Here is a 12,772-nt window from a genome sequence, read left to right as displayed (position 1 = left end):
GCTGCAAGCTGCATCTATACCAAGGCTTTGCTTTTTGCACGTGTACCTGAGCTGAGCTTAAATCCTAACCTGCCTTTCGTCTGGACAGGTGACTCAGCTCGGTGTTTTTGTTAAAGAAAAAGGAAAACCAGTGCTTTTCTGACACACAGAAACATGCCATCTTGGTGTTCAACTACATAATCCTTTTGTCTGAAAAGAAGAGCCCAAGTATATTTCGGAAAGATCACATTTTTCATTTGGCTCATGGAACACTTATAAACTAGGACTCCTAACTGTGATTCCCAAACACAAAACGAAGTCAAAGGTTACAGCATATGTTTTTGTTTCAGCTTCTCCAAATTATTTGCAAATGTATTCAAACACAATATGAAGAGATACTTTATTTTATTGAAAATAACAGACTACAGGGCGCTGCAAAAAAGGCTGAGGTACCTCAAGCATAAACACTGAAAGAATACATTGGTTTAGAAACCCATAAATCCTTATTTGAATCTGCCAACCTGAAAGCCAAGTAAAGCCCGAAAAAACTATTTTTCCTAAATGCTATGTCTGATTAAGCCATACTATTAAATGACAGCTGAACTTTAACATTAATATGATATTATTTAAATAACTGCATGATTTTTTTTTACACTAAAATGATGAATGATTTTTGGACAGCTCAATTGACATAAAGCAAGAAACCCCTTTAATGAGATTTGACAAAATGGAGACATATGCAGAATATTCGTTACAGCTCATGTCGCAGAGCCCTTCCTGGGGAGACTTGGGTTTGGTTGTGTCTTTTCTTTTGTTCATTTTTTTTATAGTTTATTTTGATTGTCTACAGGCACTGAACCATCCCTTTCAATTGCCACTTCCTTTCTCCATGGATTTTAAATTTAGCTTGTGTCATTTACATATTACTCTTAATCAGAGAATTTTATATGTTACAGTTTGGAGTAGGAATTGTAAGAAATCTGGATGAAGGCATGAGGTTCAGTCATTTTAACCTTTGTCAGCTGGGTATACAAGAAACTAACGAAGATATTTTTCTGAGAAGACTTACGAGGAGATAAATCTTGCACCAAAAAACTTCTTAAATTCTGATTGTGATATTTTCCAAGCCATGTGACGAATCAACAACTCTGCTAAAACTTTCTCTTCCTTTTTTTTTTTTTCTTTAATAAGAAAATTGCATTAAGCAAATATACAACATAAAAGCCAATGGCAAGGGTAATTTCATACTGAACGCTTCAGAGGATGCTCTAAACCCCTTTAAAACTGTTTTCATAGCACCCAGCAACACCTATTAGAGGGATGCTTTTCTTCTTCAGGAAGTGGAATGTATATAGAAATACACGCATCACAAAGAAGCTCAGGTGCTGTTTCACTGGGTAAAGAACACATACCCAGAGATGCCATTAATTCAAAACATCTGTCTGGGAAGGTACCAACGGAAACTTAAGGTGGCTTATAATCATTGGATAACTCCCTCTCTGCAGTTCCATGTGGACTGTTAGGATGTTGCAATTTTTTCCTTTCTGTATCACCTCACTTCGATCCCAAGGACAATTTTCATAACATTGAAAGCATGGAAGAAACATGCTAAAACCACAAGGTCTGACAACGTGTCTGCCCCATCTATTCAGGCAGAATTGATCATTTTAACCGTTTTCTCTGTGTGTAAATTTACAGTGCCCCAAAACATTTACAAACTTTCTCACATAAAATCTAACAGGTAAAATACCCTCAAAACACTGAATCACTCAAGAGTAAGGAACACAGGAAATCATCATCAAAAGGCTTAATTTTAGAACAGACATACAAAAGAAAACCAAATAAAAAGAAACCAAGATGAGAAATGATTGAGTAATGGGTAATCCCTTAGGCTAAGAAAACTCTTTCCATAGCTGTGATAAAGCCTTTCCTCTGACCCTGCCTGCTTTATACCAGTGTTCATTCAAAGACATTGTACATAGCAGCCTGTGTAAAGAAAACCAGGTACATCAGCAAAATGCTGAGGTTGAATTAAAACTAAGCATAAAGGCACGGAGAGAGAGGAAAAAAAAATAAAGAGTGGAAATGTCCCTACCTTGGCCTTACCTTCGCAACATTCCTGTCAAAATCCTGGAACTCTTCCCCAGGTTTGCATCTGTTTCTCTAAGCTGGGAGGAAAAAAAAAAAAAAAAAAAAAAAAAAAAAAAAAAAAGGCCTATTAAAGGCAAAAGGCACACGTACTTCATTCAGTGCAAAGGACAGATATTTCTACTGCCATTTGAGTCAGTCACCTTCAGGTTTAGCCCACAACAAACTCACATGTAAGAAAGCCACCAAAGCTCTGAAACTTAAAATTTTTTTGTCTGGTTTTCAGTTACTCAAAGATGAAACCCACAGAAGACAAGACAAAGGTAACAAAGATGAACCAGGATAAAGAGCAAAAGCTTAACAAATAAAGGGTTGCAGGTATACAAATTGGTATCCATAATTCCTATTGATGTATGCATGTATATTGGTTATGTATATTAGTGAGAGCATCAGGGGATGAAGAGGCAGCTATGTGCTGCGTTCCTGATGCTTTATGACATGAAAAAACAATCATATCTTTCTTTCACTGTTTTTCAAAGACAGAAGTTTAAAGCAAAAGCAGTAACACAGAACAGCGTACTTTAGTGAATGTGTTAAAGAAATACGCCTATACTGTCCCTTCAATACAAAACTTGTACTGACCTTACAGCAGCCACCAGTGGGATGGATACCCAAATACTCTGTGAACAGTGTACAGTATGCACATAAGGCACAGCTGTACAATATATATTTTTGCACGTAAAGATCACTCACTGAAAATAACATATATAGTAGTTTGTTAGGACACAGGAAACCTACTTTTACAGCTAAACTTAACTAGCTGCCTTGCTCTACAGCGCTCTCAAAAACTTGCAGAATAGGTAAAAGCACAACTGAATAAAAAATGAAACTGGAAGATGAAATTTTTTGAAGGAAATGAACTTAATATTAAAAAAAACCCAATTAGTTCTAATCTTTAAAAGGAATCTAAACTTTCCTTCTATTTTTGCATTTATTAGTCTCCCACAAAATATTGTCTAGAAATGAAGAAGTGTATAGGAAGAACAGTTACAATCCTATCACCTCTTTCGCTACTGACAACTGAAGGAGAGACATCTTTGGATTTTGGGGGGGATTTTTGAGACAGTGGGACATCAAAATCTGCTGTAAATGATAATATAATGACTGTCAGCTATAAAGTAGCAGGGACCACTGTTTCTAACATGACCCAAACACAGCTGTGCGTACATACATAAAACCACTCTTCTCCTTATGAAAGCTGAATATTTACTACTTCATTATCAAATCAGATTGAAAGGATTACCTGACTCATTGACTTCTTACTACAGAAACATTGTTGTAGAAGACAAAACACATCCTGTGTTATAAATCCATCAAAACAGTAACACTGCCAAGAAGAGTGGCGTTCTTCCAATAACAAATCACCTTCACCATAACAAACCACTATTATATCTCGAATATATGCATAGCAGCAATATTAAAGTCAGTTTCTATTCTGGAGCCCAATACTGTAAATGTTTGCTACCAGGTTTAATGTTTACTACTGAAATCAGTGGTTGCAATCAATGACACATCACCTTTTTCCATAAATTTCCTCCTTGTTCTTGTAAAAGGTATTAAGGAAATACCAAGTACAAGCTGGGACTCAATACCACCATCTAAGACTTGCTCTTAGCAAGATCATATTCAGTGGGAAGGCTTGCACCGACTCTCAGATCTCTGTAATTATGTACCATGATGGAACAAAGATGAGCATTATATTCCAGGGAGGCCATTCCTTCATTTTTTTCCTGATTCATCTAGACAACTCAAGCTCCAGAAAAGCAGTTTAGCCCAGTGTGACACAAGTAACAGAAGAAAAAATGTCACAATAATTTTTAAAAGGCTCATTAAAAAGCCAAGTTCTTAGCTATGCTAGAAGGGAATCTGAAGTACAAATGTATGCTTTACATTGGTCTTTCATTTTTCATAAAGATGCATTTAACACTTGGGGCTTCTCATCCCTTTGCACAGAAAAGTAGCGCTCTCCTTTCTCCCGTTACATGTTTGATCCCAACTTTCCCTCTCTTGCTGCAGGATTCCACCTGACAGCTAGAATCAGTACTGATACTTAGGAAGAGGAAGCTGAATCTTAGAAGTTTTACGAACTCCTCTAAGCAAGATGACCTCATAATTTTATGGTAATTAAACCCCCCACAAAATAAGGGAAAGAAACATTAAAAAAAGAAACAAACATGTACACGCATAGTTGGAAGATCTCTAGCTACCTCCCAAGAGAACATTAAAACCCCATTTTTTCTTCCTGCACCAGCAGAAAAAACAACATAAAGAGTTTCCAACTGTAAACTTGTTTTTATTTAACACTGATAGTTCTTCCATCATTTCTTTACCAACACCAGTGCACTGCAGAAGTCAAAGAACCGGTGGCATGCAAACCTGTGACACAGCATATGACAGCACTTCCTTGCTTCATAGAATTGCTGTAGTGAAAACGTTTTGAAAGATGCTTTGATATTATCAATGGCAAATCTACATGGTGTTTAAGAAAGCTTTTAAAAATTAATATTAAGAATAATACTGAGAAATGAAGGAAGATGAACACGATGCTGATGTTGATATCTAGTCTTCCTTAGACATATTTTAATTTGAGATATTCCTAAGAGGTGCTGCATCTTTTACAGTCCTTTATGCTCCAGTTAACCTATATAACTCTTGTAGCAGAGCTTTTATCCCTCCTCTTTGGCTTCAAAAAAAAAAAAAAAGTTTAGGGAATTCCTCTTGACAACTGTTATTACCCATGTATTTTGCACTGTACGTGATTTTTCTATTTATTCAAAATGCCAGCTGTTTTGCCTTTTTCTTCATTCAAATGTTTTACTCTACAGACAGAAAAATTCATACATGTAAATTTAACCAAACTATAGCAACACTAATCCCTTTAAATTCTGCTCATAAGAACATCTTCCCAGTTTTCACAATATCCAACTGCTAAGAACTGACCATCATATTCATGCTGACATTTGAATTTCAGAAGACAGTTTTGTTCCCTGGTTGATTATCTGATAACTTTGTGCATTCAGTGTAAAGCTATTATGCACTGACAGAGCACTCTCTGTCCTGGTCTTTCAAAAACCTCCATGAAACAGAAAATTTGTCAAGTTATCCAAGATCATCCATGACTGTGCATCTGAGTATATAGACAGCTGGGACAGATGCACTTATGTGGTTCTACTGGAGAACTTTTCTGAATACTCTAAACAAAGTATTTTAAGTGGTGTATGATTTGAAACTTGGAATTTCAGATCTTCCATTTACAACAAGAGGTCTTTCACTGAAGTGTGATGCAATATACTTTCCTAGAATAGCCTTATTTTTAATATTGCTCCTTGCAGCTCACAGGTTCTGTCATCAAAGAAATCTGATTTTCAGGTGGAGGGCACAGAAATGGAAAAGTTATACTATGAACCATGTGTACAGAGTCATCAGAACTATATATTCCCTATTTCCTGAGGATTTTTAGGATCAGCAGAAAGGGGTACACATTTTTCATCTCCATTACCCACGTTTAGCTTGTCCAGCTAGAAACACAAAAGCATCTCAGACTCCGCAGTCCCTATCGATATGAGGAGCAGAGGTGAAATAAGATACAAGGTTGCCTGAACAACATTTGGTAAATGCTCACAATCCTTAGTTACATTTAATGATTTAGTTACACTTAATGTTTTAAAGTAGCTAATGGCCAGGACTTCAGAAACCAACTGGTACAGCTGACAGAAAATGCCTTGTTAAAGCCATCATGTGATGCTTTCCCAATCAAAGCTATCCACGTAAAGAAACTCCCTGGGGCAGATAAATGAGTTTTCTTAAGTGGCATCGGTCAACTAGAGGCCTACGGGAGGACTTAGCTTTGACAAAATTGGACACTCAGGAAAGTGTCTGATCAATGTGTCACGGACAGAAAGTCACAGGTGCAGTCACTCCTGGTTCTGTGAGCAGAACTCGGAACCAGGCAGGCAAATTGCTCAGACTGAAGTTCAGAGAAGTCGTACGCATTGGATGGGATAGGCCTCTGAGCACCTCCATTAACTCTGCAGAGCAAAGCTGATCCCTACAGAGGCAAGAGAAGCCAAAAACGACATAGATGTGTTCTCTTGACTGTGGTGACCGAACAGCAGTGTTAGAAAGCACTACCCATTCTTGCACACAGAACTGCCTAAGGAGGCAATTAGCAGCATTTGCAGCTACAAGGAGTAAGGGTTGATCAACTGTTAGAATCTCAGTCATGGTACTGAACTTTGTTTCACAGAAAGACCAAGAAGTCACTGCAATGGACACTGTACAAACCCTTCAAAGGACAGAAAACTGACCTAACTATAATGTTATTGACAGAAAACTTATTCCCAACAGTGGATTTGCTGACTTCAGTGTGACTCCCTGTAGGAGAGGCTTTGCAGGATTGGGCCTGTGTAAGACACTTCTAAAGTGCCTGACTGCAGATAGCAATTATGTGTCATGATAGCAGATGATTTATATAGAACTGATCAATATGCTGGGTCATTTTTGCATGCACAGAGAACTTGGCTCATGCAAATAAAATCCCAGCCCAGCAATTACTTATTATCAAACTTACCCTTTCCCGAGCACGCTGGATCTTCTCTCTGTCATGGCTGAGGTTTTCCAGCATCTCCTGTCCAATCTGCTCTGCATTAAAAAATCAAAATGTAAATCATGAAAAATACAGCTTATGACTGTCAGGCCTCAGAATGCCAGGTTAGATTGTAACAGTGGCATTTAATGTGTGTGGTAGCCTAATCAGTCCTTGCAACTGCAAAGAGGAAGACATCATTATACTAAATTTTAAGGTTTTCAAGCAACGTAAGACTGAAGAAGTAACAAGCAAATCATAAGCTGTCCCCCTGCAAGCTCTTGAGGTGGTCTAGGCCCTGGGAACTGACACTGACCCTTGGTCTGTGACACAAAAGCAAGGTGGCTTTCAGACTTGCTCCAAGCGCTGGGTGTTCTTACATCCCACACGCTCCCTAAGCTCACTCCCTGTCTTAGAAAGGAAGCCAGGAAGCCTTTGCAAAAACACTAGCCACCCTTATAAAGACACTGAGAAGTCATAGGAAAAGAATACTGCTCTCTGTGCCTCTCGGCATTTACCACTGATGCTTAAAAAAAAGCTGTTTGAGGTGAAGCCCGGTTCCTGGTGTCTGTTTTGCTCCATCACGGACTGTTTCTGGCAGGGTTAGAGGTACACTGTAATGAATCACCTGACGTTTTTAATAGCAGACGTAAATACTAATCTATTGTCATCACCGTTTGTGTACACAGGGGTTGTTTGCTCCCACAGCTTATGCTGAACCAAAGCCTGCAAAATTACAGGCCAGAGGCCTCAAGATACGGTAAAAAGATGACACAAGATGCCAAAACTTCACTCTTCAAACAGCTCCTGTCAAATGCTTCTCTAACGCTGAAATATTAGCAGCAAGGATAGAGAAGAGATTTTAATCTTCAAAGCTCTATAGAAACATTAAGAAACCCTCCCTGTATTTCCCTCAAGGAGAAAAATAAGTTAAATCGCTCCCGTTTTACAGATGGGGAAACAGGCTCCAGGAGCTGAAGCAGCTGTAGCTTGCCTCAGGACACAGCACGTGTGAGGCAACCAGCGGTTCTGTGCGCCCTCGTTGAGGCTACTTAGCTAGCTTGCCAGAGATACGCACCAAAATGGAGTAGAAAAACTATAAAAACATGACATTTTTTTTCATAACATCAAAACTCACGCCTTGCTTTTGTTCTGGTGAATGAGTGGGATCTTAAAATGTCATTATTTGAGGAGCCCGGAGAAAAGTAATCATTAAAAATTCACCAATATGTTAGTAGAGCAAACATGACTATTCCTATTTATTTTTTTTTTTTTATAAGATTCAGTCCATTTTCAGGAAACAAAAGTAGAACCACCTCAAACTTTTTTTTTTCTAAATCCATTTAACACAAGGTACACACTCTGCCAGATAAAGTCTAAGGAAATTCATTACATATATATTTCTCTATCTGTTGCCAAGTACAGTACAAGTAAGATAAATATTTCCTCAGATATCTGACCACAAATTGACATCCTCATTATGCTATCTTGTCCCTCTTGGCTTGCTGCTCTGTACTTTTAGCTGTATATACAATGCCTCCCAAAGGTGAAATGTGGTAAGATATATGGTTATTGAGTTAAAAAAGCTGTAAGGTGCAGCACAGCTATACAAATGGTAGCCTGAGAAAGCGATTCAAGAGAGCTTTGCCTATGCTTGCATGTCAAAGGACTTACTGGATAAAACTATACTGAGCTTATTCCTCATCAAAGCACTCAAAATACTGTAATACACAGACAGATACTAGCATTCAATGTAATCTGGGGGAGAAAAACCAAAGCAAAACCCCTTAAAAACAGAGGGGAAAAAAATCAACAAATTACTAGCCAAATAGCATGAGGTGAAATGATAACAAGTATTTATTGCTAAAAATTATACATACGTTTGCACAGACATAAAGGAGTGTGAGAAGCAGATTTCGCTTCAAAGAAATAACTATAAAGTAAATGGCTAAAATGGCCTGGTATTTCACAAACAAAGCTCAAAAATATCTTTATAGGAAACAGCTCTATTTTTATTACACCAAATTTAAGCAAGTTACTGTGGTTGTTTTTTTTTTTTTTTTTTTTTTCATCTTCTTCCTGTCACTGGCAAGTTCACACTTTTAGCTTTTTATAATGATTGAGTTTATTTTCCAACCATCAATGTGACAGCAGCATCAACTGTAAGTGAGGGTAAAACACCGTCACTTTGACGAATAGTGTATTTTCCTCTCATTGTCGATGACTGAAGACATCAATAAATAAGGAAGGAGAGCATGTCAGCCAGAATATCACAGAATGAATTGTTGATATGACACTTAGGGATTAAACCTTCAGCCATGAAGTTCAACCTAGCAGAGGGGTCTGAGAACTGAGATAGCTGCGTTTCTTCCCAGCAGCCTCTATAGATAAATAATTGGATGGATCATCAATTTTACAGGAGCAGCTTTACTCTACATGCACTTTAGTTGACGATCTTTGGCCTTTTTTGGGCTAAAATAACAACATAGAGTTGAACAAAGAGACGTAACGGAGGCAACATAATCTCACAATAAGTTTGCAAACATAAATTGACACCTTTATCCACAGATACTCTTCGTATCCTTATTCTACTCAGAAAATTCACTGATGACAGTGAAACTTGGTTTTTAGCTGGAAGGTCAAGACAGCCAAACAAAAATATTAATAAATAGAGAAAACACAGACTGATAAATGATATGAAGACATGTGTCCTCAATTGGTTTGCAACTGAAGGTGCCCCAGACTGGAAATAAAGTAGCACACAGCACATTTATTACAAGCTTGATACGATCGCTATCTGCTTGCTATCATTTTTCAAGTTTCCACACAACTCTGATGTTTTCCTGCCAGTTAAAAACTTCACCTGTATGGCAGATTTATGCTTTTAGTGCAACAGTGCTGTATAGATCTTTCCAGACTACTTAGGATGCAAATTGTTGATGATGCTACTACAGTTATGTGAAAAGGTCAGGTTTCTGAGATATACTTTAGTGCAGATGCATAAATTAAGACTAGTACACAAAGTGAAGGGTGTTGCATGTTGCCAATAATGGTGTTATTTCCAAAGAATCTTAACAAACGTCAATTATTTGGGCATTATCCCATCCCTTTTAGTCGGTATGTACAGGCAATGTCTAGCACAGTGCAGTCCCAAGTCCTACAAAAGACTGCATTGTGCTGCCTCTTCTAACTGAAATTCCCAAAGAGATGCATGAAATTATGTTCTAAATTACAGCTAAACTATAAGAAGCAGAAGGGTGAATGCATTTACATCAGTATTATCTATGTACTGACAGAGGGCAGGAATATTTGATATAGCAATTATCTCAGTCTTAAGCAACACTGTGATGAACAGAAAAAAAAAATCTTAAAAAGTACATAATATTAACAAGCATCAGCTTTAACGGGTGAATGCTAAAATTCACAGCTCTAAATGTATTCTGCCCTAAAAGTGTTTGAACAAGGTATGGGAAATCAGTCTCCTCAGTGATGAACACTTTAATAATGCTATGTTGTGGGTCCAACACAAATGGTGCCTGGTTTTATAAGATTGCGTTATGCAAAAAATACTACATTTCTTATCCTAACACTCTGAAACTAAGTAGAAGAATGAAAAAGTTCCAACTGAAGAGAAAACAGCCCCCCAAACTCCAACAAATGCAAACCCATCTTTCCCCCTTCATGTGTGCAAAAATCAGCACATGGTTTTCAACTTTTATATTAAGATAAACACAAAAGATAATGATCACTTCTACCGATGCTTTACACTCTTGAATATGCCTTTGATTTGGAATTTGCCTGTAACCTATATGCAGTATTTATTTATACATACAAATCATAATTATTTAATACATGTTCCACAAAGTTTTATTTCTAATACCTACACATATCAAGGATGCAAAATAAGTTGTGCTTGACTGCCTTTTCATTTCCTTTTTTTGCCTCCAGCCATTTAAGTATTTATTTACTTTATCAGCTAAACTGATTCTGAAAAGAGTTTTTTCTAATCACTCAAGTCAATAACATTTTTTGCCTTAAGAATTGACTAATATATTTACTCCAGAGACAGAAACGATACGGAATGAGCCTCTCTAGGATTCTGAAAAAAAAAGCCATACATTTTTATGAATTTCGAAGACAGAGTTCCCATTTATCTTTTTGTATGAAAAATTAAATAATCCAACATGGTTCACACAGCACTTTTCCTCTCAAGGTATACTGAGTGTATGTGCATGTCTGTATATATATTTATATAAATGTTTCAGAACAGACAGCAGATACCTTGATATGGTTTAAAATGTAAAAAAAGCTTAAAAACAACAACATCATGGAGAAGATGCCTGGAAATATGATTTACCCAATCTCATCATACATACAATGCATGCATCTGAGCTACGTAATTAGTGGTGGGAAAAGAGAAACTAATTTACACTGGGAAAAGCAGATGATCATGTTAAAAACCAAGATTGCTGTTATACAGAATCATGAAATAAACCCCAAAAAACACCATGTGCTGTGCAAGAAAGAATGAGGGTAGGAACTCACTCTGAGATCCTCAGCCTCACAGAGTGAATAATGTCATTGGGGAGTGTAATTCTGTGTTGTCTTTGCACACAGAATTTTGCTCTGAAGATGCAGCAAACGCTTATGGAAAATTTTTGGAGAAGAACTATGCTGACACAGGCAGAAACTCAGTAAACATATTAAGGCTAGGACAATTTTTCCAAAAGCCACTCTGTTTTGGACAGGTTAAAAGTTTAGATTTTAGGAGACTAAGATAAATCAACAACAGCAGTTTCTGGAAAAAAAATTCTAGAAAGTGTTAAATGCTAGCTGTTCAGAGGTAACAGCAAGCAGATCTACAAACTAGGAAAATATATGTTGCAGAAGTTGGAAGAATTCAACTTCTCAAGAATAGGGCTGAGTCCAATGCTTTATGCTCCTGACAGCAGAAAGTTAATAAAGAAAGTGATGACATATCTTGAAGTGTACAGACAGGTAAAGGTCCTGTAAATTTACAAGTTCACGGTTGATATATGTTTACATTGAACAGCCAATATAATCAGAGACAGAAGGATTTAGATCATTAAAGTTATTAAACAACAAGTACAGGTTAATACAGATAAATGAAGGATAATATAATGGCTATAAGCCAATGGAGAGATGATTTGTAGAGCATTAACAGAACAGTGAAATATGAGAGTTGGTCCTCAAATGCCCCAAGAATCTGCCACACGGAAGTTAATCTGCATACTGTTAAGTGGTCACTTAACACAATAAAAAAAAAAAAAAAATTAGCTACATGCTATAGGGACTAGTTGGCCTCTTCAGCAGAAGCAAATGCTGTACCAGTAGAAAGAGTACTGACAGTCAACAGTGTACACTGAGGACATCCAACACTTCCAGGGCTGTCAGAAGTTCAGTTGCAAGAGGGGATAAAATAAGTTGCCCAGTTTTACTGTGAAAGCAAAAACCACCTAAAAATATCTCCCAATCCTCCAAAGTCCAAGATGTCCACCAAACTTAAAATAAAAGCATTTTTCAAATGAAAAAGCTACCTATAAGCTATAATGGATGTTCATGAAATTATATTCATCGTCCGACCGCAAAAGAGGTCCGTTGATCCCAAGGTCAGGAAAACCGGAAAGAAAAACATCCAGAACACCTAATCAGAATTCAGGCTTTGTGCTTTGTTCAAAATAAGGAAGAAAAAGTATTTGAGGAAGATGCCACATGCCTTTAAGAACAAACTGGGAACATTTCATAACCAACACTTCCCAGAGTAGGGGTACAGCCCTACTCTGTCCTTCCCCAGGAAAAAAAAAAAAAAAAGGGCAGATGAATGAGAAGAAAATAGGAAAAAGAAAAGAGAAAGATGATATATGACAGACCTAGTAACTTCACCTCCAGTAGCCTTTTCTTTTTCTAAGGTTTCATAGCTTTTCTGAAATCCTAACTTACATCAATCTTTTGGTATAAAACTACTCATTTCTCACTAACTGATGTATTTTTTTCTGTCTACTCCCATCACCCATCTAGCTGAGCTCCTTTACGAACATC

The 12,772-nt window shown here is 37.2% G+C and overlaps 1 protein-coding gene across 5 annotated transcripts in view; it reads right to left on the bottom strand.

Annotated features, from left to right (window-relative positions):
* The window catches only part of VTI1A (vesicle transport through interaction with t-SNAREs 1A), a 274,053-nt gene that overhangs the window by 98,548 nt on the left and 162,733 nt on the right, over positions 1-12,772 (bottom strand). For 3 of the 5 annotated variants that reach the window (XM_080403340.1, XM_080403343.1, XM_080403342.1), the window contains 2 exons: positions 6,698-6,768; positions 2,086-2,147 (listed from right to left, as the gene is read on the bottom strand). In XM_080403340.1, coding sequence (XP_080259466.1) covers positions 2,086-2,147; positions 6,698-6,768 — 133 coding nt within the window. Of the gene's footprint in view, positions 1-2,074; positions 2,148-6,697; positions 6,769-12,772 lie in introns of all 5 variants that reach the window. The other 2 variants (XM_080403348.1, XM_080403341.1) reach the window with 1 other exon arrangement.

The sequence above is a fragment of the Falco punctatus genome (genome assembly GCF_963210335.1).
Source record: "Falco punctatus genome assembly, chromosome: 9".
Lineage (NCBI taxonomy): Eukaryota > Metazoa > Chordata > Aves > Falconiformes > Falconidae > Falco > Falco punctatus.
This window is presented reverse-complemented; position numbering and strand designations above follow the sequence as displayed.